The sequence below is a fragment of the Solea senegalensis genome, linkage group LG6 (genome assembly GCF_019176455.1).
Source record: "Solea senegalensis isolate Sse05_10M linkage group LG6, IFAPA_SoseM_1, whole genome shotgun sequence".
Classification (NCBI taxonomy): Eukaryota; Metazoa; Chordata; class Actinopteri; order Pleuronectiformes; family Soleidae; genus Solea; species Solea senegalensis.
Window position 1 is genome coordinate 5,306,960 of NC_058026.1, and position 27,822 is coordinate 5,334,781.

Here is a 27,822-nt window from a genome sequence, read left to right on the forward strand (position 1 = left end):
TTTTTTGAATAACAACACTCAAGGTCAATTGTGAATTCCTCCTGTTGGTTTAAGCGTCCTTAAAAAAAAACAATCTCAGCCAGATCAGCTGCAACGTCAGTCTGTACAGAACAACAGCCCACCGTCACCGTCGGTGTCGGTTGTGTCCGACATGACCCAGATCAATATGCTGTGGCTCTTAACCATGTTAGATTTAGAGACTGCTAAGGATCGCCAACGTCTGCCTCTCCTGTCACTACAACCTCTATCAACATACCATGCACACACACCAAGACACTTCCCACCAGTTTATCCGGAAAATATCAGCAAAATTAGATCGACTTCTGGCTTACAGTTACATGAGAAGCTCACGTGGACGACATCTTGAAATTTGGGGTGAAATAGTCGGCCATTCTGTAAAATACGGTGGAATGCTATGACATTTAATGCAACAGTGTGTCTTGTGGAGGAAACCCAAGCGAAGTTTAACTGTGTTGTTTCTATCAAAATAAAATGATATGAAATTTAAAGTTGTCCAAAGCGACAGCTGGTTGACTTATTGCATATTGAATCTGCGGGTTGAATCCATGGGTGGGCGAGATCTTTCAAAGACCCCATGGTCAGCATCACGCTGTGGGAATAAAAATTCATCCCTTTACCAACATGAGTTTGAATAATTAAAAATTTAGGCACAGCACGATGTGTGAATACTCAAAGCACTCTTTTCTGCTTTGGTGTAATTTCTCCTCGGTTGCCTGTGTTTTCAAATGTGTGGAAGTGGATAACATGAGCCACTGTTATACACAGATTATCCAACACGCCTGAGCTGGTGTTTGTTGTCACTCGTCAGATATTTGGTGTTCAGATGAAAGACAGCTAAGTGGATAAGTGTGTGTTGCTTCAGGGAAGACAAGTTTGTGTGTGTCTGATGCTGTAATATCAGTACACAATATTATAGTGTTTTATTTCTATGTACCACTGCATTGGGAGCACCACTGCACCCACACCAGGCATCAGTGAAATGAATGGGACTGCTGTATAGTTCTTAATTCAGCACGCCTGGCTTGGCTTGGATACTGTCTCACAGCTTGAAGCTGCTCGACTTCCTCCTGCAAGGTCTGTGGGAGAGAGTCATGCAATCATCAGTCATCACGCCACAAAAGGTACATCTGACACATAACCACACACTTTCACTACTCGTCCTTCATCTTCTCTTTCTGTCATTGGCAGATTTTACACTGCTTACACTGCTAAGCTTTTTTTTTTTCTTTAAGTTTCATAATGGTATGTGTGGGTTGAAACAATTTCAGAGAAAGTAAAGAGATATTTCTTTTAAAGCTGTTGAGTAGAAAAGGTGTTGGATATGTTCTGACGAGTAAACACTCAATCACCACTCAATGCTCTGGTAAAGGTTACAAGGTGTATTATTTCTCCTAATTTTGTTTATTTTTCTTTGAATTTAAGGGTGAGGAGATTGCACCTACTATACTGTGATATGGTAGTTATTTTATAAGATCAGTTTTGTGCCACTTCAATGTGTGGTCCTAGATCATACAGTATATGTCTGATATGTGGCCATGTGACGAGTGAGAATGGTCACATTTTTGCCCAAACTGAAGCAGGTGTAGTACGGAGCCAAACGCAGCACAATACAGTGCAGTACAGTTGGAAACAGCCTTTCTTAGAATCACAGCAGAGGAAATGGCAAACAGTCAGGAGATGAGGAAACAACAGGTACGTGAAGGCTCTCGTGGACAGAGGGGCTGACACAGGGTAACAGCAGGCAGGTAGGTAGGTGCGGAGAGTTGAACCAAAGGGAAAGCTCACCACAGAGTCCAGGGAACAGGCAGAGAGGGACAGGAGGCTAAAGGTGATGTCCAGGGTTCAGGCAGAGGCTGGCAGGTTATGGACTATGGAGTTAGATTTGTGTCAATATTTCCAAACAACACACCTTATGAAAAAATGAACCACAAACTCAACTCTTATAAAAAGCAACTTGAAACAATAATTGCTAAATCACCACTATTCTTAGTAAAAACAGTCAGTGTGTTTTGTAATTTTGATAAAAACAGTCAACATACCCACGTTGGTAGTTCAAGAGTCTTTGTAGATTGGACATGATGGTTGAGATATCAAAGCTCAGGGCTTCTACTTCTGACCAGGAACTAGGAAAATCCCATAAGGTCCAGACACTGGTGGTGATGGTGGTTGGTGAGCAGGGTTAAGGATGATGGATAAGATGAGAAGGTGGATATGTGGTGGTGATGGTGAAAAGGATAGTTACTATACAGCAGAGTGAGAGGAGTAAGGCAGAAACAGACACCATACAAAAAGATAAGCGTCACTGGGACAGGTTTCTGTCAAGGAAAGGACTGCCTTAGGAATTGTGAGTGCACATCCTTAAAGGGAGACAGATAGTATAAGAATGACGCTATGATCGCAGCATGCAATTAAGTTGTCATTTTGACAGAACATGAAGCCATGTCTTCTATTTCCTTTGTTTCATTCAACACACAGACACACACACAAACTAACCCTGCTGTTTTCATTTGAGGTGCAGGAGCTGCAGGTCTGTATTTGCAGTTTACACAACTATATTGCTCTAATCCAAAGCACTCACACTTATGCACACATACACTCTAAGCCTACGGAGTGTAAATATTTGTGTGTAGCAGCAGGATTGTCATGGTCACTGACTCTCTGCAGGGCAGACTTGGCTCCATGAACAATTGACGATGGGGGAGAGCTTGGACAGCAAGCAGCCAAGGGGGTTTACAGAGGAAGCAGCAGAAGGGATTGAACATATATACCAGCTCTGACACTCAGGTTATGTGGACTGTGACTCTGCGTTGACAGGGATTGGTGATCACACACGTGAACACAGATCTGAGTACCAAATCATTTGCTCCTAACCACTGGACAATCAATGTGAAGTGAATGGTAAATTGTTTTACTCTTCGTTTAGATGAGCTTGCTGTGAGAATTTAAAATTCCACTACCAAAGTGACATCATAATCACAGTTCTTTGTCATCCAATATATTGGCAAACTGTGCACAGCGGTGCTCTCCCCCAGATGACAGGCAACATATGGTCCTCTACTCCTGCATCCTCTGGGGCTTTTCTGCATCGTTATACTCACATCTTGCTGTGATCCAGCTCTACAATCACAGTCAAATCTCAGCATGGATGTGCTACATACACGTCAATTCACAGATAATATACGCTCGAAAAGGGTTTCAGAAATTCTGTGTGTGTGGTAATGGTGAGGAGTAAAATTCTAATGTGAACAGTTGGCCACCAGATGAAGCCCTGACTCAGAGTGACATCATATCATCAAACACCTCGAGTGCTGCTAACACTTCCACATACAGTACCATTCGTTGGGCTGGCCAACGTGTTGGAAAATGCCGCTTTACATTTCTAATTTCCAATGCAATTACCTGACTTTGTCCTGCTCCAGCTCAGGAAACAGTCAGGAGATGTGCGTTTCTGTCATTATGTCTGAATCGGGACCAAATTATGGTCGAAACTAATCACAGTCACTTAACTAAAAGGTGGTTTAGTGAATGCACCAAGCCTCTTAGGACCAAAACATGTTGCGCACTCTGTTTAAATACATATTTCCTAATATAGAAAGTGTATTTGTTTCTAAAACCACTGGGTATGATGGGACAAAGTTGGCACTGAAAATGGGAATTCTGTCTCTCTCTCTGTGTCTGTGTGTATCCGGAACACAGGTACACACTTAGCCTAAAGCTTATATTCTAAGAAATGTCCTTAGCCTTAACCCAGCAGCCAGCGCTTCACAAAAAACATTTTCTAGTATACTTTTATTTAAAAGACATCGCCCACGGTTATGATTCCTGATTTTTTATTTCGAAACTGTCACCTAGAGTCACACAGCCTGCCATGAACACATCTTTCTTGGTTTTTGTGCATGGATGTGGAACAACGTTCAACACAAGTGACCTCTGACTGAGTTTTGTAGAGAAGCTTGCACCAAAGCAGGAATAATAACAAAGCAGTGCAAGCATCAACTGGAGGGAATAAGAGATTCGGGAATAATTGAAGGAAAAATGACAACAGCGAGGTTTCACGTTAATTTGAAATACTGGCCTCACCGATAACAATGGTACATGCAGTATAGTCACAATTTTAAATTCCATCTGTTTGTGTTTTAAGGAGCACTTTGACGCCTGAGTTGCAAGAAGAGTTAGGGCCAATTCATACATATTGCATTATGCATCCGCTGAGAGCCGCCTTGCCTTTCATCATGCATGTGGTTTCATTCATTCAGTCAAGAGTTCCATGCATGTGTATTCCTATATTCTGTTCTGCTTGTGTATTCTCACCAGGAATGTGATTTGTATGTGCTTGTATTCTTTAAGCACTGACTTCCTCATATAATCTCAAGCAAGTTTCCATGGTTGCCATCGTCTTTGTCTCTTTTGACCAAAACAAGAGCATGCCAACAACTTGATCCAGATCCAACAACGTTGAACCTCTACAGTCCAATGCAAAAAATGGGTCGATGATAAAATTGACATCACGTTTTTAACATTCAATTCATTTTTCCCTTCCTGGGGAACACCTTGCAGCAACCCAGCACTTACTCCAGGGGAACAAGCCCATTTTAAGTTCAGGAGCCACATACAGCACAATTTTATTCTCAAGTGGGCCTGACCAGTCAAATAATAGCATAATGTTACACACGTGGAATGGGAAAAATGTATTTAAGGATCACTTTTATTCTAGAAACACAGAAACACGGCCGTTTTAACATACGTGTCTCACGATCACTACACGATGCTTCATGCGCTGGTCCTTCACTACCGAGGACAAAAATACACGTCTTCATATTCACGCTGATAAGTAACACTAATACTTCTGAAATCCTCTCTGCACTGCACAAAATAATTATGTAAAGAATAAAGAATATAAATTGCGATATTTTCTTATCTCTGCCACTATTACTTCAACTCTCTAATGAACATATTTATATAGCACAGGTTCACAATTCCATCCTTTAACAAAATAAAGACAATACTTTGCATGAACAACTATTACAACACACACACGCCACACACTCACTCCCAGCCACAGACGCACTTCTTTTCCCTCACGTACATCGCGGTGCGCAATCCCTCACCGTCATTACATCCCTTGATCGTTAACATGCATTCCACGCACACATTCACTTCACAGATATACATTCAGCTTCATATCTTCATTTTACTTAATCTCATACTATTCGTGTGCATTGTCTGCGGCTACTCACCTGTAAACACAGAAACACGGCCGTTTTAACATCAATGGCTCACGTTAGCTACATGATGCTTCGCGCGCTAGTTCTTCACTACTGAGGACCCCCGCGGCTGCCCGACAACGAACCGTTTAGCTGCCCAGGCTACTGCCCGCACGAATTATGACCGTTTTCTGTGTACACCTGCATAATGAGCTGCTTTACAGCAGCTACCAGACTAATGTAAACAACAATAATAATATTAATAGGTAAGGTCTTTGCTGCAATATGAAATAAAATGAAACATAACTTATTATTCAAATGAAATAAAATAAATGAAATTACATTTTAAAGGGTTACTATTGCGGGATATTCATGTGTCCCACAATAATAATTTATTAACCACAAGCAGTCCAAATGTTTACCTTTGTTTTACATTAAATGAAGTATCTTTTTGCAAAACAACCTGAAATTTCTTGAGAAAAAAAAGTGCAATTTCAACAATATTATGCCTAAGTTAGCCATTTATAAAGCATTTAGCCACAGGTACCTAGAAGAGAAAAATATAATATTTCACATTATGATTAGATTAGATTTTCACAGATTCATTCTGGGTCCGGATTGGACCCACTGGTGGTCCATCTCTTCTTGGTTACCAGACCCTTGTCTGTAATAAACATGTGCCTTATGGAGTGATGTTTCGTTCCTCAATTTAACATTAAATCAGGACATGTAATCATGATTGTGACATTGTCTTATGCTGTTCGAGTCTCTGAAGACAACAAATCAGATTGTACTTAATATAATTTAAAGACAGTAATAATCTCAGCTGAGTTATATGAACCAAGCCATTCAGGATGCAGGTACTCTCACAGAAATATGGAGCTTTGTGTTTCTAGATGCCTCTGGCACATTTTGGTGTATTTTGCTTTAATGATAATCTAATTCTATGTCCTCAGTAATGTTCTTAGAAAAAGTTGTCTCAAACTCTCCATTTACTTGGCCCATTTCTCACAGTTACAAATGGATCCCATTTTTTGTAGAACTTAATAATTACAGTGACACCCTCAACGTGTTTTGTTGGGCTATATTATTATGAAAGGAAAATGAGATCTAATATAAATGGTAGTAAATCAAAAACCAACGCTGAATGAATACTGTCAGAGGACAGAGGAGGCACATTTGTCAACAGCAAGTGCAAATGAAAGCAATGTGTGCTAAACACTCCTCTTATTTATGGTGCACAAGCTGCTGATGTAGCTATGCATTACCATCTGTGGATGTCCATCACAGATCAGACTGTTCTAACTCTTTATCACACTCATATGTTCTGATTTACATTATTGTTATTTTTACATTTACTGTGCCCTAAAATAATAATAATATGTGAAATATTTAATCTAGGGCTGTCAATAGATATATATATAATAAAAAAAAACCTTGACCTTGACTGTTTTTTTTGACAGTCAAGGTCAAGGATGGCAACTTTTAGTCATTGTCAATAAACCCAGGAAACTTTTGTTTCCTGGGTTTTGTTTCCAACAATCCCTCTCCTCTCTCCATCTTTAGCTACTATCTCTCAGTCTCTCCTACAGTATCTGATTGACTGCAGGCAAGTGATAATTCCCGGGTTTCATGTCGGAGGTCAGTGCACACCAGAAGTACAACAAATTGCGTTAATGTTAGCGAAAATAATCCTACTTCTCACTTGATTTATAGTCAGTAAATGTTTTCCTGAGGAGTTCATGGTCTCAATCATTTTTATCAGGTGTCAAAGAGCAAATGGTGCAAAATTTGAAAATGAAAAGAAGTCCATGAAAAGAAGATGTGTCGCTCAGCCCACATACAGTAAATCCAATATACAGTATAAACCAACAAAGACGGAGGGAAAAAGTGCTGGTTTAAAAGAAAGCATTGGCTACTGTAGACCATCGCACACTAACCAATGAATTTAACCTCTTCAGCCTCAAGAGATTAAATACCTTTCTTTTTTTTCCACTTGCTGTGAGGAAATTGGACTTGGACTGAAGGATTGAGGATTGAAAAATGAATGTAAATAAGAGCGGCCAGATGAGCATGTTGTCTCTCCCTGCTCGTTTTTGACCATCACATATCCTCATATCATGGGGATTCATACATTTGATATTTCAGTCAAATACAAAACCCAAAAAAATAACTCACAAAGTCATCATTCAAGGTTTTCAATCCCATAAAGAGTTTGTGAGGGGTTCTGATTCTCTGCTGTCATGGCAACTATAGTAAAGGTTCTCATGCTAATTCAAGGTTAAGTTTGTCTTAAGAACGTCGTTTCCCAGTGAACATGCTGCTTTCAATTTGATGTCACATTTCCTGTAGTTTAAAAGCAGTTGGCCATGATTCTGCCCAGTAACAACAGCCATGGTTACAATGACGAGAAGAGATAAAGATAGTCAGACTTGAGGAGGGTACATTTGACTTTGTTCAACCTTGAAACCACAGGCGATATGATACTAGTTCTGTTCATTTTTCCAACCTCTGGGCTTTTTAAAAAGCAATTGATTGTCAGCCAGTGTAGATAATAACCAATATTTCATCAAAATGATGTCTCTACAAAGCAGCAGTTATTTCAGGCTACCCATTGTGATTTGTGGCCTGTGCCTGGGAGATGTAGTTTGCATTTCAACTTGTTAGTGTTCAAAATCCCATCTTTCCTTTGCACAGAATTGAGATCATGACATCAATCATGTTAACGTTCACAGATTTCCTCCACTCTTTGTCTGGTTGATGATTCAGAAGAAAAACTAACTTTTATGCATTCCCCTTTTCTGTCTGCCTGCCAAGAGGAAAAACTTTATCCATCTTTTCAAATGAAAGTGCTGTTGAGAATGAGAACCTCTACAGTATGAGGTATATTTGAAGGTACATGATTATTTCATAACTTCCTCCCACCGCTGGCTCTTTTTGATTAAGCATCCAGAGCTGCTGCATGTGCAGTGTCCTGTAGCATTCCATGTCTAATAGTCTGTATTTATATAGCACTTTTCTATACCTTGATGACCACTCAAAGCTGCTATACACTCTTGTTTGTGCCACCCATTCACTCAGCGGGCGTTAATGACTTCTCATTTTTTCAAATCGACTTAAAGAGTATCAACATGCCTTCTCAAAGACATTTAAACAAAACAAAAACAGAGGTTAATATGTTGAATTTTCAGGTCATTTTAAGTGCACAACAGAAAGTCATTAAGATCTCTCACAACGGGCTCTAGTCTGGGCTGTGTCCGCAGCCAGGGATGTGCCTTCCTCCACCAAAGCTCAGCACCTCAGTCATACCCGCTCCCAGGGCCGATGGACTTGGCGGCGTCGCCTCCACCCCCGGGTACACACCCCCACCGGACTCTCCTGCTGCCACACTCTGAACCTCTAATCCCAGCGGGGCCACCCTCTGCGCACTTGCTGGGTACCAAGCTCTCAATTAAATCAGGGTGATGCTATTTTGTATACAAGCGCACACACACACTCGACTTGTCGACCCCTCACACGTCTTGACGACTTGTGCCACTAACGTTTGTCTGTTAAAGCCCTATTTCATACCCATTCACATGCTCACTCAACCAAAACCTGAGAGCTGCTAATATCACAGTGAAGTTGCTGAAATAACACTTTCAACTGACCAAAAAAAAAAGAAAAAAAAGAAGAATGTCATCACGACCGATTTGCTGCTCAATATGTGTGTGGAGAAAAAACATGAGCAAAACAATTTTTCCCTTTACTGTGAGCATCCTCTGATCAGGAGCTTCATCTGGATGATTAAGGTTCAAAGTGTTCCCTGCTTTCTCAAAACTTTTTTGTAATCTCAGCGTGACACACAATGGTTGTGCATAGCAACCGCGTAGCTCTCATTCTGTGACGCTGCATGTGAACGGCCCCTGAAAAGACACGACTGTTTAATGTTTTTAATGTTGTGTTGTGTGTGTTGACAGGGGAGTGGTTTGTGTGAGCAACACAATATATAGTGAGCATTTGATGAGGAGTCCGGGGAGCACATGGCTAAGGATTTATGGTCTGGCTCTTGGCATTTTCCATGGGACACTGATAATTTGACGTGCAGTCATACTGTCCAAGTCTAATTCACGTGTGTTTCTCTCTCTCTCACTTCTGCGCTCACATGCAGACTAATACCTTTGTGCACACCAAACTCTATTTTGCACACTTGGCCCAACACATGCAGTGGTGCCATGGTTTTCTTAGACTAACGAACTCTGAATGTACAGTAGTCATCAACTGAGAGCCTCGAGGACCATCTGCCAGTGGCTCAAACGTCTTTCCAAACCAGATGTCATCGAACCGAAAGTAATGATGATTTCAGCATATTTTCATCAGCGCCGGAGGCCAAACTCTCCACAGTCGAAAGTCAAGCCAATGAAGAGTGAAAAGACTTTGTCTTCCTCAGGGACAGATGCTATGGCACGTTAACACGCAAAGTAGTGCAGGTCCCAGAGCCCTTTAGCATGGCGCTAAACTACTGTAAAGTAACACCCTCTATTATGTTTTTGCAAAATAACAACAACAACAATAATAATAACAATAATAATTTTGCGTAAGTTTTGGTAATTTGGTAATTTGGTAAAAAGGCTCTGTCGAGCAAAACTATCAGTCCTAACCGAGGGAGCATTTGTAATGACTTGATTTTGTGCAGTACAATTCAATTCTGAAGCTTTTTGTGGACACTTCGTGTTTTCAGTCATGTTCGTAGTCACCTCACTTTGCTAGCACAATTTTGCTGTTGCCTTTGTCTGTCTTGACATAAAGGAACCCCTTCCTGTGTGCAGTGTGGGAATGTGACCTGGCAACATGAAATCTAAACACCGACAGAGCGGTGTAGAAGTGACTGGCTTCCTCGACATCTCATCTTGATATTGGTTTGAATGTCCATCCATCTTCTATTGCTTTATGTGTGCCAATCTCAGCTGACATGGGGCGATGCGTTGCACAATAGATGCAAGTCAAAGGCCCAGAAGCCTTGAAGCCCTGGCTGAAGTCATGTGTCCCTCCTCACATCTGACAAAGCAGTTTGCTTCCAAGTGCTTGGTGGGGTATAAGGGTTGGTGAAGCACATGGAAAAACTGATGAGAAGAAGAAAAACACAGAGAACAGAAGAAAAAGGCTGTCGCTCTGTTGTGAAGCATAACATCTGCTGAAGGAAAATATTCTGGGTCACTTCCATCACCCACCTCATATAATCAAAACACACACAGTTACACACCCTTACGGCTGTCACCTCCTGATTTGCAGAGACTGCTGTCATTGAAAAGGAAAATACACTTTACTTCCAGTTCCAATTTCCTCAGGGTCAAAATTGTCTCTGTTAGGTAGGTAAGTAAATGTGCCCAAGGAGCAATTTGGGTTAAAAAACAAAATACAACAAAATACACTGGACACATACTGAGATGAGCCTCCCCACGTACAATTGTTTAAGATTAACAACTAACATCTATAACATTACAGCACAGCCTATAAATATTCTAAATATAGAAGTAAAAGTAAGTAGTGATAATGTAAACATAGAAAGAGAAAACCTTGGTGTGATCTTAGACCACAATCATCATTAAATATGTGAGAGATATGTGTGACTTTGATTCAGTTTAATAATATTCATTCAATGTAAAGTAAAAACATAAATCGGTTTAAAAAAGCATATACAAAATACAGATTTTAAATAAAAATAAGGGCAAAGAACAGCAGTTTAACCCAGGAAGGGGACGACAGTGTATATTGTTGTGTTGTGTTGTGTATTGAGAACATTAAGAACTTTATATAAACTGTATATTGTGTAACTAGTTGAAGAAAAGGTGAAGTAGTCGTTACACTGAGTGTTGTGTGAGAGGAATGTGGTGGAAACATTATGCGTTTACACTTCTGCCTACTCCTTTTCAAACATGTGACGAGATGTAAATGTCAGTGTGTTGTGTAAAAAACACTGTTTGAAATAAACAAATCCATCTTGATAGCACTTTTCTTATTTTGTTTTCAACACGGAGATTCACTGAAACAAACAGATTCAATTGAAATAATCAGTCCTGCCTCCACTCTTAAAACAAACTGATGTTGATTTACCTTTTTGTTTGTTTGTTTTAATCTATGCTATGTGTCTTCACAAATGAACTTGGAACTCTGTCCGTCTCTTCAGACGTGAATGCATGCATGCAAATGAGTGATTGAGATTGAGCAGAGATTGATTGAAGGTTTTTTTTTGGTTTTTTTTAAAGGTACATGATTATTTCATAACTTCCTCCTACTGCTGGCCCTTTTTTTCATTTAGAAGCAGGAGCCGCTGAATGTGTGGGGTTCACAAATCTTTAATGAAGAATGCAAAGCGCCATGAATCCATTATGAGACCTACAGAAAAAACAATCACATACCAGTTTATTGCTTTAAAAAAAAAAAACTCAAATTACAATGTGATGACCATCAGTATAATCTCAATGAGGCTGCAAAATGAAAGTTAGTTTGTTTTTCTTTTTGTCTGAATTCTTTCATTCGCTGTACTACCAGCATTTCACCTTTAAATGAAAACTTCCAACCTTCCAACCAAACTTAAGGCCGTGTGCACTGATCACAAGATATAAGTGTGTGTGTGTGGGGATTGCTGTTGAATCATTGGGATAAACTGACCTTTTAAAAGTTCACTTGGATTTTTATCGACACCGAGAAAAAGTCACATGGAGATTAATGATGGTTGATTTTTTTTTTTTGGAGCATTCTACCGTCAGGCAGAAACAACACAAATACAGCTCTGTTTCGCTCACATTCAGTCAATGCACTTTTCCCTCGGCTACCACCTACATAATCTCCACACTCTGACTAATTGCCTGCTCCTCATCACACAGGAAAGCCTTATTGAGTTAAGTTATAGACTTGGGAGGTGCTTGCAGCAGGTAACGCAATCACACAGGACGCACACCTTAATGATGACGTTGGAGCAGGTTGTCTTAATGAGAGACTTCATGATTAGTCATTTGATGTTCCCAGATCAATATGGTTGACGTGTGAAAGTAGTTTTTCATCAGGATGTGCTGTCACATGGCATATCCGCTCCCTTCTCCTGTCTCCTTGCAGAGAATATGTATGGATATGGTGCACTTAGATGGAAATGTGTGGGCAGAAGAGGACAGAGGCACGTGCCTACCTCTGAGAGAGAAATGTGAAAGCAACATGCTACGCTGAAAAATAAGAATGAAAACAAAACATGGGCTGACATTTCCCATGCTTGCTATAGTTGATGTCTCAAACAAAAGCAACAGGGTATATATTTGTTATTAGAAATGAAATTGCACATGTCATTAGCTTCACTGTCTTTCTATGGTCCATATTTTTAAAGTTTTTTTTTCCCCTGAGAAATAAGGTGGGGGGTAGGGGGTGGGGTGAAGTCATATTCCACTCAATACATAAATAAGTTAATAAATTGTGACTCACACGGATTGTGCTGATACACATCAGTTTCTTCAGCTTCTCACTTTTCACTGTGTTAACGCAACACACACGCGGACGCACACACACACACACATCTCTATTCATCTTGAAGGGACGCTGAGCTTTTTGCATTGAAATGCGTCCACAAAGATAACGTCCTCTCTTTGCAGACAGAATCCATGGGGGTTGTGCAAAAATGGTGTAACACACAAACAAACCCATTTAAATAAAAAAAAATAATAGACCTAAGTAATATTATCCCTTAAGCCTATGGAAAAGAGAGACAAGACCCTCAAAAATCCCCCTCCATTATCCTCATTATTCTGGTGTGTCATCTGCCTTTTCTGTTCCACATACATAGCATAATAATCTGAATACTAATTACCTTAAGAGGCAGGAACTCACTATATTCATTAGTATACTATATGTGCATACACATTGGTACATGCATTATAATATATTATATCCTCATATTGAATATTTATATAGTACAATCCACTACATCCACTACATTGTTGTGACCAACTATTATTATTTGGTCACAACATTATCTTTTTTTTCATGTGATCATCCTGTGTGTATCTAACTATCTCACGAATAACCTGTAGGACAGATACATAGAGTTACATGGGTTGTTAATGCAATATAAAACCCTTAGGCCAAATAAGATATGGTGCACAGCACAGCACGGCACAGTTTAGGTTTTCTACTCCAAAAATAGTACCTACTCAACGTGGGCGGAGTCATCACTGCACGGCTGCATGTGACACAGCTGTGACACACACACACTTGTGACTTGTAAAGCAGTTGTTTTCAGTGTAATAGAATCATTAGAATCAGTTAATTCAAAATATTTGTTCAGTACTTCCTCCATTTGTTTGTGATGCTGGTCGCGATCAGCACTGCTGTCGCTAAATACAACAGACTCTTCTGTTAAATATTAAGATTTTAGACATTTGCCTGGTAATTGTTGGAGATTAAGTACCACGTGATAAAATATTGAGCTCTCAAAGTAACACCATTATCAACAACGTTAAAATACAGTGGTGTAAATAGTCCGAGCAAAGTCAGCTAAAGACTTTTCACAGGAGGCAGATTTATTCCCAATAAGATCATTTGCTCTCTCATCGTCCTCCTCTTCGTCACATATATGTCACACACTGGCATAGTGGGATTAGATTAAGATAGAGTGAGAGATTTTAGCTACAGCTCCACAGTAGAACATTATTTCTGATTTTACCGCCAGAGGAAGCTCGGGCACCACAGTTTTAAAACCATGGCCTTATACCTAAAGATTTTCTATGCTCCAATAAATGTTGTATTGCACTGAAAAAAAAAAGGTGCAAATGATAAACACTGCACATGCTCAATGAGAGGAAGGTTATTATAAGGACACCATGAGAGAAAAGAAACCGCCGCAGCTTGTTGTGGTATTGGTTGTTTTTTTTTTTGTCCTGGATGATCGTGAGTCACTGTATCAATGTTCATCGTAGATTGAAAACAGCGACAGCAATTTACTGCAATGGACTCAATGGAATTTGAAACGTTTTAGCCAAAAAATTTTCCACGGTCAAGGTGTTTTTTGCAGAAACGTTTCAGATTTCGTTTTGTTCTCCTACTGCGTGGGTGAAGACGAAGACACAAGTAAAGCCCCTCCTGCAAAGATCACGCGCCCGATTGGACGATCGCCTGTTCAGCTCTGATGGCCGATGCTTTTGCATGCTGATCATGTACTCGATGCAAAGGGAAAAGAAAAATACACTACTGCAGACATCCAAATTTTTTCAGTGTGGTGTGTAACTGTATCAGATGTCTCAATCCCATGGCCCGGAAGCCGAATGTGGTGGTGTGCTACATGAAATAAATGCCCCTCAAAAATAAAGATCAACAAAAGTTGGCCAAATTATCTTTTTTTTTTTTTTAAACCTGACTGTGCTCAAATGCAATCCAGTTCTCAATATTCTGGGAAATATGATCATGGTATTATCGTTTTTGCAATATCATGATGGAATATTGGAATATAATTTGAAGCCCACCTTGACTGACAAGTTGGAGCAGTAATGTTTCACATGACCGGCCTCTTCCTGACCAAACAAGATGCCCAGTGGCCCCCAGGTCATTTGAGTATGAGACCGCTGGTGTAAACGCTGCTGATTTGCATGTTTCAGGTTCTATGACACTACTTACATCAACTAACAATTGAACTGTGGTCAAGGTTTAAAACAAGGGTGTCAGTCCCTGTTTGAATGGGCTCCCATGTAGCTGGCAGCGTGAAGGTACATTGGTTTTTCATCTGACAGCAGTAATATGTGTGAAGAAGAGAAACACACAGTTATGCACTGAGTGCTTCTGCTATTTTCTTTTCATCTGTTCTGGATGTCACACCGTCATTTCACACCCATCTCACCCAACACACATGCAGCACATGCGGCCTTCCAATAACAAGCTTCTCTGTTTTGTGTGTGTGTGTGTGTGTGTGTGTGTGCGGTTGTTCTCATGAGCTCCAAAGTCTGGTCCTAATGAGGCAGAACCTAATTTCTGACACATTAGAGGAAGTTAAGATTAAAGCAGCAGTGTGTAACTTTAGGTCATTTTGGTTATTACTGTTATTATTCTGCCTTTGTTTTGGCTTTGTGAACAATGTGCCACATTGTTTGTCCTTCATCTGAAAACAGGCTCAGGTATAGTGAGTGGGCAGTTGTGTGTATACACTGGCAGTGCAAGAAGCATTCACCCCATCAAACTACTGAGCACCCAGGTTTTTTTTGAGCAGCAGAATTCACTTTCACTGCCAGTTTGCAGCCATCTTGCTTTCGATTACAAGTGACAATGGTTTGAATGTAACAGCCTTTTGTTGATATTCACAATTTCTGCACTACAGTTTTCAGATGTGAATTGTGGTCAGGTTGCAGTCAGGGTTAGACATCGACTGATTTGACTAAGGTTAGGGATACAAGCCCTGGTAGACCCAACGCACATCGTGCACATTACGCGATGGACAACGCAATGCCAAACAGAATCTCCACCCCACCGGCAGGTGGAGTTTTAAGCCCTGCTCACATTTCGACAACAGAAGAAGTGGCCAAGGATAGTCATCCGACCCTCGAACTGGCTGACACCCCAACTCCCCTGCGACATGCACTTTGGCGTAAAAGTATACCAGGGCCTTAAGGCTTTGGTCTCGCTATCCAAATGAATGGAAATCTATGGAGAATCCAAACAGGAATAGCAGTCCAAACCTGTTTGTGTGTGTGTGTGTGTGTGTGTGTGTGTGTGTGTAGGTCACATGGTGAGATAAGGCTGAGACTGCCTCATGTGTTGGGCCTCCTCTGAACTCTGGTCCCCACTGACCGCCCTCCTCCCAGCATCAGTGGGATGTCCCAGGTGTGTCTCCCCTTGGCCTTGCTCATGCTCTGCAGCTGTGCAAAGGTATGACTACCAGCTTGTCTCTGTCACACAGCCACACGAGCTGTGTTTCCACCAGGTGGTACAGTGTGATTCAGCTCCTCACAGGAGCAGATTGTAATGGTAAATCCTGATCTGGGTTGTGTTTTCACTGTCGGGTGTGTAGGAATGACAGCGATAGCTGCATCAGCTAGTAAATAGCATGATATCATAGTTTTTCCCACCAATAAATGAACTGAAGGAGAATGCAACACAGCTATTCATGGACGTTATTCACAAAATCTTCTCTCTTTAAATGTCTTTCACATTGTTGCCTGAAAGTGACGTTTATCTTTGATCAATTAACAGATGCTGTGCTTCTAGCTGCATCCTTCAAGTGCCAGAACTACTGTACCCCAACATAAGAGTGCTAAAAAGAAGGACAGTACCAATTCAGTTTGATAATGGAAACCAAATTGTACTGCTTGGTGGAAACTGGGCAAAGGCTGGGTTCATACTGGATGCGTTTGCAGTGTGTCTGTGTCACAAGATACCGTGCTTTTCTTTTAGGGACACATGTTAACGGACGAGAATTGCCCCAGAGATGCATGAGATGGCAGGGTGGATGCTCTCATCAGTTAACATGTGTGCCTCAATGAAAAGCACCATGTTCTGTGATGCACACACGCCACACACATAAGCTGTGTGTTTCACAACCAAATACACATAAATTGATCGTTTACCACTTGCAACATAGGTCCCACACATTGTGTCACTGCTTCAAAATAAAAGCACTTACTCAATTATTTTCAACCACATTTTATAATTCAAATATTTGCAGGGCCGATGGATGTGCAGCTTCGAATTCAAGAGTCCCGTCTTTAGTTGAATAAAGACAAGTATTTGAAGTATATTCAAGTAAAACGTTGCAGAAGCCCCACAACAGCTCTGCAGCAGACTCATACCCTGTGTGAGCAACACACAGCAGGGCAGCGTATGTCATGCACTGCCCACGCATCATGTGAACCCGGCACAACAGCCTGCAGCGAATTCTTAATACACCACTTACACTATCTCTATTTCGATTGCCCCTGACTGATACTGACGGTCTGCAACTCCAAAAGATTCAAACAGAGAGGGACAACTGCAGTCAAACTTGACATGATGCTTCAGGCACTTCTGTTTTTTCTCAAGGTTTTCTCTACTAACTCCCTTGAGCTTGTGAAGGAGAAGTGGAGCAGCTACAAAAACCAGTGCCTGGACTACTTCAACACCACGCCCTCGTCTACAGGTACAAGGCCCTGCTGGTGACCCAGCAACAGCTCATCTCTGCAAGATATCTGCCCGTGGATCAATGAACTAAGCCCGAGCTAAACGTCACACATCTGTTCTTCACTCCAGGGCTGGTGTGTAATAGGACCTTTGACCTTTACGCCTGCTGGCCCGATGGACTCCCAGGAACCACTGTCAATGTCTCTTGCCCATGGTTTCTGCCATGGTACCGTAAAGGTCTGTATGCCCAGGAGTGTGTGCCCAAAGCTGTGACAGGCAAATTGTGTAACCATGCAACAAATACACATCATCTGATGCTACATACATTTATATTTAACACTGGCATTAGTTAAAGTGCAATATGCAAGCTTCCGTTGACAAATCCACAAAGGGAATAGCACTGCTGCCATACCATTCAATATTCAATTCAATGTGGAATCTTGTGGCAAAGTGGAAGGGAAATTCCACTTCCATTTCCGAGACAGGTCTAGGGCAAAGGAACTGCCATTGCTCCATACTTACAGATGAAAATGATAAAAATGAAATACAAAAGATGTGCATGAAAAATATGTCCCTTTTAATGCTCTTTTACATTGAATTATGTTTTTAATTTGGTCTGCCTTGTCCTACATGTTAAATTAAAATACTGATGTAAGTTTGCCTTGAAAGTGCAAGGTTAAATCCTCTATTGAGTCATGAACTGTGCTTCAAATTGTCTGATTAAAAGTCATCCCACAGAGTGAATAGAAAATGGCAAAATTGCTCATCACTTGACCTTGTTAGTCACCAAAATAAACGAAGCTAGCCCTCAAGTCATTTTCGTTCTCTGTGAGAAAGTCATAAATTGCTCAGCTATCGCTTCCATCAACCTGGCACTTCCTTTTTTGTCAACAGGAAATGGTCCAGATCTGAAGCTGGTACAACATTTTTAATTTGTTGTTTACTCTTGTGAACTATCGATCCTTTAATATTTTGCACTGTAACAGTTTAGCTTAGGGAGCTCTTTTGTGAAAATCCCTTTCATAGGAATGTCAGGTGTCCTTCACATACCAGAAAGAAATGGTGTCATTCGTCTTTGGTTGCATTGTAAGCACTGAACTCCACATGTTTCTCTACCTGTGTGAACAGTCCAACAGGGTATGGTCTACAGACTCTGCAAAGAAGATGGCCAGTGGGCAAAGAAGAATACCAGTGAATGTGAGGATGACCCCGGTGAGGTGTGTGTGAACACAGAGCAGCAAGTTTACGTGATCATGCCTGTGCATGAAGCAGTAAGGAACTGTCGCAACGTCGGAAGCTGCTTCTAGTGGCAGCTGGCGCAACAATATTGAGACCGCGACTGAGTTCGTAGTATAACACAATCTGAAATGACTCAGTTTCTAAAAGCGGCAGTTTGTGTGTGTGTGTGTGTGTGTGTGTAAAAAGCAAAATAAGTCCAACTCATGATTCTTGAAGAGCGACTGAATTTAAACACAGCAGAATGTCGTCTCATTGTTATTATGTCACACATTTTATCTTTAACAACTTCTTTTAATTTGGCTGTTGCATCTGGTCATATTATTGTGCAGCCTTAGAAGTAACTCTGCCTCTCTGCTTATGCAGCAACAGTACGGACGGCTCCTCAGTCAGCTACGGATCATGTACACAGTCGGCTACTCTCTGTCCCTGGGAGCTCTGCTACTGGCACTGGGAATCCTCATCACCTTCAGGTAAAACATTTTTACAGCGTGAAGACGGGAAGCAGACAGGACCAGAGAGGGATGGACGGGGGGATAGGAAAGCAACAGTGTAGAATAGTGCAGAGAGTAATAAAACAAGAAAGATGGGGACAATTATTACAGCCATGTTGTTGCATGCAAACTGTCATAAATACAACATAAAGAAAGTGTACCGCCATCACACACTGTGACACCTTTGCACCAGGAAGCTCCACTGTATGAGGAACAACATCCACATGAACCTGTTTGCCTCCTTCATCCTGAGAGCAGTGTCCATCCTGGTCAAAGACGCCCTGCTCACCCTCACCCTGGACCCCAGGAGCAACAGTGACACGCGGACACAAGCCTGGGTTAGCATACCGGTCAGAGCAAATGCTGCACACAAAACCCTCATCTGCTCTAAGTTATGATCAAGTGTTCATTCTTCTTTTGGATGGCAGTAATATTTTCTTGGGAATTATGTCAAACCAAACTGCACATCCAACACCCTTGAATTTGACACCCGTGATTCAGAAAACACAAAGTGTTTCCATTGAGGGTGAACTGCAAATGCAGAGTAGTGAATATAAAAGACAGATGGTCGCACCTCATATGCATGCAGTAAACTATTCACGTATAAATCCTTGGTGCATGTGGCAATTTACTATAGACACGTGACTGTTATGCCAAATACAAAATGTCGTTTTCATTCATGGCATACTGCAAAGTGCAATCTTTTTAATAATGTGAAATGACAGTCAACTGCTGTTTCCATCAACATTTAAGATAAAGTTACTGAAAACATGTGCAAGTGAAAACCTCTCAAGCTGCACATAACAGTAATTCATGCAGGACACAGTAGTCATACGCCTAATCTACACCAATGCTGACTCACTCCGCTGGCAAAGTTTGTCACCACCCGAGCCTCCACCTCGAAAAAAACCTCCAAAGTTGAACCCTTTAACACCAAGTGCATCGCATACGACACGTTTGCACAAGCACACTTTGTATTGCTATAGTTACAAGTCAAAGCCGACGTGTGGTTATTGCTGTAATTTCACTCGCGCTGTTGCAGGAAGCCGGCGAATCAGAGAGGAAAGAGTTGGAAAAACGCCTGTACATAAGTTCCATTGAGACAAACACTTAAACAAATCTTGTTGTTTTTTTAAAAAATATTGTTCAAATTTCTAATTTAACACTCAAAATCTGGTTCAGCTACAGTGTTTTTTCTCCTCCTCAAACCTTTTTCTTTTTCTTCATTTTAAATTGTGAATACACTGTTTTAACATGCAGTACACCGAAATAACTGCCGGATGCTGAAAGTTATTCTGTAAAAACAGACAAAAGCACTGACTCACAGGACATTTTCTGGCCCTTTTATGGTTAAAATAAGTGCGTTGCACTCCCTGATTGGCTTTTCATGCTGCTTGGCCAAACCAGGGTGTGTTTATAAAGACCAGAGCCATCGGCTCCAAGTCTGACTGAAGTGATTTAATCATGAGGAGCGTGGTCCAGACTCAACTGATGCCAGCAATGAACTCTCAAACATTCAAATTTACTTTTGTTTCACTCACATCAAGCTGTTTGCATTTGCATTGAACATAACTTGTGCTTTTACTTCACATTATGTTTATGTAAAGTGGTATAACGTCATATTACAACTACTTATATTACCTACTTATACTATCATTATAGTATTGACGGTAGCTCAGTGGTAGAGCGAGTTGTCTTTCAACTTGAAGGTTGTTGGTTACATTCCCAGCTCCGCTCGTTTACATGCCGATGTGCCCTTGGGCAAAACACTTAACCCCCACGTCCTGACGGCATGTGAATGGGTGAAACTGTAGCGTTGAGCAGTCACCATTATACTGTTGCATAAAATTTTTTTCTTCTGTTTTTTATTTGTTATTATTAGTATTGTTATTATTTTCTCTTTCTAATCGTATTAGCAGCCACACACCTGGATACACTTTATATATTGCCCTTCTTGTCTATCGCACTCTTTACGATGTTTTCTACTCAAAACAAAACAAAGTTGTCATCACTGACTGAAGTTTGTGTTTAATTCAGCTCAGTTAACGCACCTGAATTCTCAGCCTTGGCCGCACCTTGCACCTTATCTTAATGTTCTGTGTGTGTGTCAGGCTGTGATGTGGTGTCGCAGTGCCATGGTGATGATGCAGTACAGCGTGATGGCCAACAATTATTGGCTGCTGGTGGAAGGCATATACCTGCACAGTCTGCTTGTCATCACAGTGTTCAGTGAGAGGAGGTACTTCTTCATTTATCTGGCCATCGGCTGGGGTAAGAACAATCACATTTTTTGACACTGCGACGTTCACATAATGTATGTTTATGTAAATTGTATATCACACTAACTGCTGACTGCTCTATGATGCAACCCTACACCAAAGTTTGACTTTGTGAACTCATCCAAAGCCTGTTTTGTGCTGTTGTCAGGTGCGCCGCTCATATTTGTGGTACCCTGGATTACGGTGAAATATCTCTATGAGAATGAGGAGTAAGTTTAAATTGATTTTATTGATGTTAATGCTGTCACATCAAATAAAAAAAAACTATTTATGTGGTTCCTTAAAAGTATTCATGCTCCAGTGCAAGAATATGTGATGACTCGTTAGATAATGTGCAATCCGTGTGCGTGTGTGTGTGTGTGTGTGTGTGTGTGTGTAGGTGCTGGGAGAGGAATATTAACATGGGATACTGGTGGATCATCCGCTCCCCTATACTGTTTGCTTATCTGGTAAGATTTTTATTTTCTGGCATTTTAGGCAATGTGATGAAAGAAATCCAGAGATTCCTAACTGGGCTACACATGATCTCTCTATCTCTGTCTCTCACACACACACACACACACACACACACACACACACATTCACAGACTATGTTTTGGCAGACATCATGAATGGAGACACTTAACAAATGCTTGAGTCCAAGAGTGTGTCGATCAGGCAGTCGTCATAACGCGAGGGGGGAATCACAGAGAACAGAGATCATCTTTTGTTTTGAATAATGTGACAAAGCCCTGACATTTTTTCTTGTACAGCCGTGACATTCTGATCTCTTCTCATTACAACTGTCGGAGAAATGCTGACAGTTATTTGTGGAATATTTTGAATTTTGTAATGTTGTAAAAGAGGGTTTTAAGCTCTGTGAATTTTAAGTTAAATAAAGACTGAATTAAAGAAAATAAACACAGTGAGAGCGAGTATGTGTGTGTGTGTGTGTGTGTGAGAGAGAGAAAGTTTTGGATTTCCTCTTGTGTATTTCCTGCCTCTTGTTCCCATAGAGGCAAAGAGCATAATGGATGGATTCACTTATCAGGACAAGTGCATTTTAACATCAACAGTTTCAACTTTTGTGACCTAATGCTAAAGTGTACGTGTGCACGAACACACACTCAAGAATAAGGTATATATGCAGTGATAGTGTGTACTCTGAGGAAACAAATATTGTAATGAAGTAGTTGCTGCATGCCAGTTGTGCCACAGATATTATACCATTTGTTATCCTACAACAATCCTAAACACAGCGCACTGCACACACGCACACACACACACACACACACACACACACACACACACACACACACACAGAACATGTTTTAAATATTGATTGTGTACCCTTTTCTCCCCTTTTCTTATTTCAGATCAATTTCTTCATATTCATCCGAATAATAAAAATTCTGATGTCGAAACTCAGAGCTCATCAGATGAGATACACTGATTACAAGTTCAGGTGAGAGGAATGTTTTCTTGTTGTAAAATCTGAAAACAATGAACTTTGAAGATCCTGATTTCCTGGTTTGTGTCTTTTTTACAGCATATTCTTTTGTTTTCATGAATTTTAATGACTGCAGGAAATTGATGAGGGTGTGTGCGTATAAAGGGAGAATAATGTGATTCTCATGTATCGTGTGACCTTTCCAACTATTCCCCTGTTTCTTTCTTTGGTATAGACTGGCAAAGTCCACTCTCACTCTAATCCCACTGCTGGGGATTCACGCCATCCTCTTCACCTTTGTCATTGACGAGTCAGTTCCCAAAGGCTCCATGCTGCGCCTCATTCGCCTCTTCTTTGACCTCCTGTTTAATTCCTTCCAGGTGAAGACACAAGACGACACCTTGCACTGTCCCATTCACGCATCTAACCTGACAGATTTAACACTAAAGCTCCAGTACGTAACTTCTGTCACCGCCCTGAGGAATTTTGATGAATTACCAAAACATCTCTGCATGATGCACATTTGGCCCGGGTGATGTTACTGACAGGCATGCGTACTTCTCGCGACCCTCATGTGGACGACAACACGGCAGAGCAAAGCAGATACACTTGACATTACGTTAACAACCGTGCAATCATAGACAAAAATCACCAGCTTCTCAGTATCGTAATTGCGAAGCGGTTGAATAACTGCCAGATACTGAGAGTGAATGTTAGAGGCAGAAGCACTCACTCACTGAACACTTTGTGGCAATTCTACAGCCATAAAATCAAAATATGATTATCAGTCATAAGAGGGTTAAATAAAAAAAAAAAAGCTTTAAGACCGTTTCTAAACCATTTGATTCTAAAAATGTATTTATACAGAACTTGTCATCATGATAAAAATCATTAATGCTGTTTGGCTCTTTTATGTGTTTAATCAGTTCTTTAAATGACCTTTTCTAGTCTCTATAATTTAGGTTTTTACCTAAAAGGAAATGTCTTCTAATTAAGTGTAAATCTGTTTTCTATTTCGAATCATAATAATGCATGAACATTATTTGTATTCACACAGCTGCGTATTCTCGTAAACTCAAAATCAAGGTTCTCTTTACATGGAAGAGGCACTACATGTATACAAGCATGAATGACACTTGTAAGCTGTTGTGAAGTGTTTTCGCATCGGCCTGGTAAGACTGAGGTCTCAGTTCTGGTCTCGTTGACACATCTCGTTGGCAAAAAGGGGAAAAATTTGTTCAGTGGTATCTTACATTACAAGACTTCTATTAAAACGACACCTTTGATTGCAGGGTCTGCTCGTTGCCATCCTCTACTGCTTTGTCAACAAAGAGGTAAGTCAGATGTGGTTAATGTATACGTCAAGCACCACCATCGTTTCATCTCGACCGTAACTACACTTCCTTTCTTCTTTTTTGGTAGCAAAATTAGACATTTGTCATCATCATTGTTCCTAATTCTTGCTATTTTGTTCTGTTTTGATGTCTCAAACAACAAGTGGGATGGACACCTTGTCATCCATCTACTAATCTCTACATTTTTAAATGTAGTCTTTGGCAGGACGTGTCCATCTAGTAAAGTGCTCAGTGTGCTTATTTAATCTTCGTGTGGCCGCTCTCTGCTCGTTCGTATCATCCCTCAGGTACAGTCTGAGATGCTGAAAATGTGGAAGAGGTGGAAGCTGGGTAAGGACATTGACGAGGAGTACCGCCACACCCACAGCCAGACGCCGCACGTCAAGGGTGGCAGCATCGCTGCCGGCAACCTGATGACTGCCGACGACCCCAGCGGTGACTCACCTCGCCTCAGCAAAACTGACAAGGGCCCATCCTGCTCCGTCGCACCGGAGGAGAACCGCCGACTGGTTGTCGCCTACAGCAACGGCTCTGGGAAGGGCCGCTTCACCAAGGGCAAACACTCCCTGCACTTCTCTTTCATGCCACACCGAGGCCCCACCAGCCATGCCAGCACCACCACAGAGGATGTGTGTCTGGAGGAGCGGGCCCAGAGTCACATAAACGCTCTGAAAGCAGAGGAGACGAATGTCTGAGGACAAAGCTGAGATCAGTGTTTATCATGCACCAAGAGGACATTTGAAACAAGTGTTTATAGGTTTTGGGACATGGAGCAAGAAAGCACTTAGTGACTTAAAAATATCAGGACTGACTGAGCTATGTATGATGTTTTCAAGTATTTTGAAATATTTTAAATATATAAAATAAAATATAGCTCATAAAACAGCTAAAAAGTAAAACAAATAAAGAAATAGTCCTATAGTCCTTTTTCCATCAATGGCCAAATTTGCTTTAATCAATCCTATGATAGATGGAGCTGAGTATGAAAGACAATTAGTCAAGTGTGTGTATCAGTAGGACTTGTCGGCAGTGCCTACTTTCAGCAGTGTTTGTCTTCTGTTTTGATCGTGTGATCCTGACCCTGCCCACGTCTCTTCATAATTATGTGCCGCTGTTGCCATTTTCTGCCATTGTGTTGCTTTTTTTTGCGGTACTCTTGTTTTTATTGGTGCCGGTTTGAACTTGAATGTCTTGAAGGTCGTGGACATCGTAACAAAGACAGGACTGAGCGAGTCATTGGAGGTCACTGACTCCTTTGTGACCATCAGCTAGTGTTTGCCATGCTCAGTCAGCCGCAAAGTGTTTTTATCTTCACTGCTCAGCTATGAAATTTAAGTTATTCTGGTTTAAGCCAAAACTGAACTGAAAAATGATAAATGTAGGCGTTAGATCAGGTCCTCTTCTTTGAATGTATCTGAACAATGTAGAAATATGTCAAATTGAAACACGTAAATGTACATATGTAAGTAAAAACACAGCACCTGGAAATGTTTCTTTCAGCAATGAGATTTGATGAAAATCATCGCTGTCATGTTGTTGCTTCCATTGTTGCCCATCCGCTGCACATTTACCCAGTTACCCAGTACTACTGATAAAGACAGGACACACAATGTACAGATACGTGCTTTTATATGGCAGGAAGGTTCTTAAAGTAAGTGCGTTACAAGTCCTAACATAATGTACTACATTGTACAACACTACATTGCCAATTTTTTCTCCAGGCTGTGTGACACAAAATGTGCAGAACCACCTTCATTCCTTCGACTTCAGGAAATGAAAACGAAACATTTCCAACAAAGTTCTGCATCAAGGAGAAAAAAGGAGCGTTCCCATGTAAATAGTAATCTAAGTGAACATTATAAAGACAAAGTGAGGCGGTCGTTATTCTGTGTATTTGCTTTCAGTCCAGGTGAGTCCAAAATGAAAATGAACAAGAGACAACCACAGTTTCTTTGCAGAACCTGATTGTGCCTGTTGCTTCATTTCAAATGTTGCAGCCGCAGGAGGAGCCCAGAGCAAACAAAGCAGACGCTTTTATATAAAAGTCAAATTGTTGTGCTTGATATGTCTCTGTGGATCCCATTAAAATGATATCTGGCAGAAAAAGAGCTGACATGCATTGGTTCATTTGATATAAATGTTTTTTTTGTTTTATTTTTAATATTTAAATGTCTTCCACAGCACAAATGACAAATCCTTCACACACCACACTTTGACTGTGGTGTGTGAGGGACATTAAATTATTAAATTATTCGATAGACTCAAGAGAATGATCGTCTTATGTAAGGTAATCAGTCATCAGCACTTGAATTATTGATTTTCTTTTGCGCACACATGTCCAATAATGTGTGTGTATGTGTGTTCTTATGTGTGATTAATGTGGAAACCACTGGGAGACTCAGCACCTCCTTCATGTTTGCATGACATGAACCACTGGAGCCATTTCTCTCTCTCTCTCTCTCTCTGAGAGGCAGTATACACTCAGAAAACAATATCAGCTCTAAGGACCAATGTCTCACAGGGGAATCGCCTGTGCAGAGTGGAAAGAGACAGTTGTGACTACAGAATAAGACATGCTATATGAAAGAAGCTTCATTTTTAATTAGTCTGTCATGTAGATCAATTTCTGTTGGTGTGAAATGTCTGTCTATTTGATGTGAATAGTTAAGCATTTGGAATTAATTTATTATTTGTACGCACCGGGTGGAGAAGTTGGGAGACATCTTTCTTCACAACTTCTAAGGTTTTTTAAAAAAAAAAAGTTTGGCGATGGCATTACAGACTCCTAACCAAAGAATAACATACAATAACATTCATTTTATTCTAATGATTGAGAGGCAACATGGCCGTGCCGTGGTTAGCGCTGTTGCTTATGGTTCAAATAACGAACGTCTATTGGTGTTGAAATCATTGTTAACAGATGCACTCCGTCTCCTTCTACCACAGCATCACAGGATTCTCTTGAGGTCATAATATTATTTTAGCTGAATGCATAAGCCAACACTGAAGTGTGTCACAGAGATGAAGCTTATTATACTACCCACATTTACCAGTCCGTAAACTTCATACAGACCTTCAAAGACCTTTAGATACTACTACTATAACAATACTAACTAAGGTTAGTCCACTAGCATTTAAAGATTCAAATTTTAAAATGTCCCTATCATAGAAGACTATGTTGTACTAGAATTAGATTATGGAGGTGCAGATCCATGGTCCAAGGGAGTTTCTAGCTTTGTGGGGGCCCCTAATCAGAAAGGAGGGGGGAGATTACGCGGCATCTATTCAATACCCGCCCCCAGAGTGCCAAAACTCAGCAAAGTTGAGCGAGCAGAAGGCACAGAGAGAGACGCGGTTTATGGTTCATTACTCTTATTTGTTGTATTGGTGATGGACCATTTTATAATTTTTTGTTCTGATTATATGGCTTCTTCTCTTCATCTTGGGCTTTTTTTTAGCATTGGGCATAAAAAGTTCACCACTGCCACCTGGTATGCTCTTGCCGCTAGCGTGCAAAGAATTTTAAGATGGCCTATACCTTGTGAAGGATACACGGATGTATCCTTGGAAAGCGGGTAAACAAAATAAACAAAATCCAATTTGTCATCTGCATGAGAAGGAGCCGACGATTCGTGGGACACTTTGACGGCCCATGGTGCGGTGCTATGACACTTTTTGACAACAAATGCACATTTTGGA

The 27,822-nt window shown here is 40.8% G+C and overlaps 2 protein-coding genes across 4 annotated transcripts in view; one reads left to right on the top strand and one right to left on the bottom strand.

Annotated features, from left to right (window-relative positions):
• Positions 1-5,323, bottom strand: part of LOC122770457 (MYCBP-associated protein-like) — a 71,354-nt gene extending 66,031 nt beyond the window's left edge. The window contains exons 1-3 of the mRNA XM_044027322.1: positions 5,259-5,323; positions 2,061-2,171; positions 1,807-1,889 (exon numbers count right to left, since the gene is read on the bottom strand). The gene's annotated coding sequence lies outside the window, so the exon portion shown is untranslated. The remainder of the gene's footprint in view (positions 1-1,806; positions 1,890-2,060; positions 2,172-5,258) is intronic.
• The window catches only part of gcgrb (glucagon receptor b), a 39,545-nt gene extending 14,264 nt beyond the window's left edge, over positions 1-25,281 (top strand). The window contains exons 2-14 of one of the 3 annotated variants that reach the window (XM_044027313.1): positions 15,956-16,103; positions 17,253-17,349; positions 17,460-17,567; positions 18,459-18,547; positions 18,933-19,039; positions 19,254-19,410; positions 21,172-21,331; positions 21,488-21,548; positions 21,719-21,788; positions 22,695-22,783; positions 23,004-23,148; positions 24,061-24,102; positions 24,411-25,281. In XM_044027313.1, coding sequence (XP_043883248.1) covers positions 16,050-16,103; positions 17,253-17,349; positions 17,460-17,567; positions 18,459-18,547; positions 18,933-19,039; positions 19,254-19,410; positions 21,172-21,331; positions 21,488-21,548; positions 21,719-21,788; positions 22,695-22,783; positions 23,004-23,148; positions 24,061-24,102; positions 24,411-24,818 — 1,587 coding nt within the window. In that variant the 5' untranslated portion in view covers positions 15,956-16,049 and the 3' untranslated portion in view covers positions 24,819-25,281. The remainder of the gene's footprint in view (positions 1-15,955; positions 16,104-17,252; positions 17,350-17,459; positions 17,568-18,458; positions 18,548-18,932; positions 19,040-19,253; positions 19,411-21,171; positions 21,332-21,487; positions 21,549-21,718; positions 21,789-22,694; positions 22,784-23,003; positions 23,149-24,060; positions 24,103-24,410) is intronic. The other 2 variants (XM_044027314.1, XM_044027316.1) reach the window with 2 other exon arrangements.
• The last annotated feature ends 2,541 nt before the right edge of the window (positions 25,282-27,822 follow it).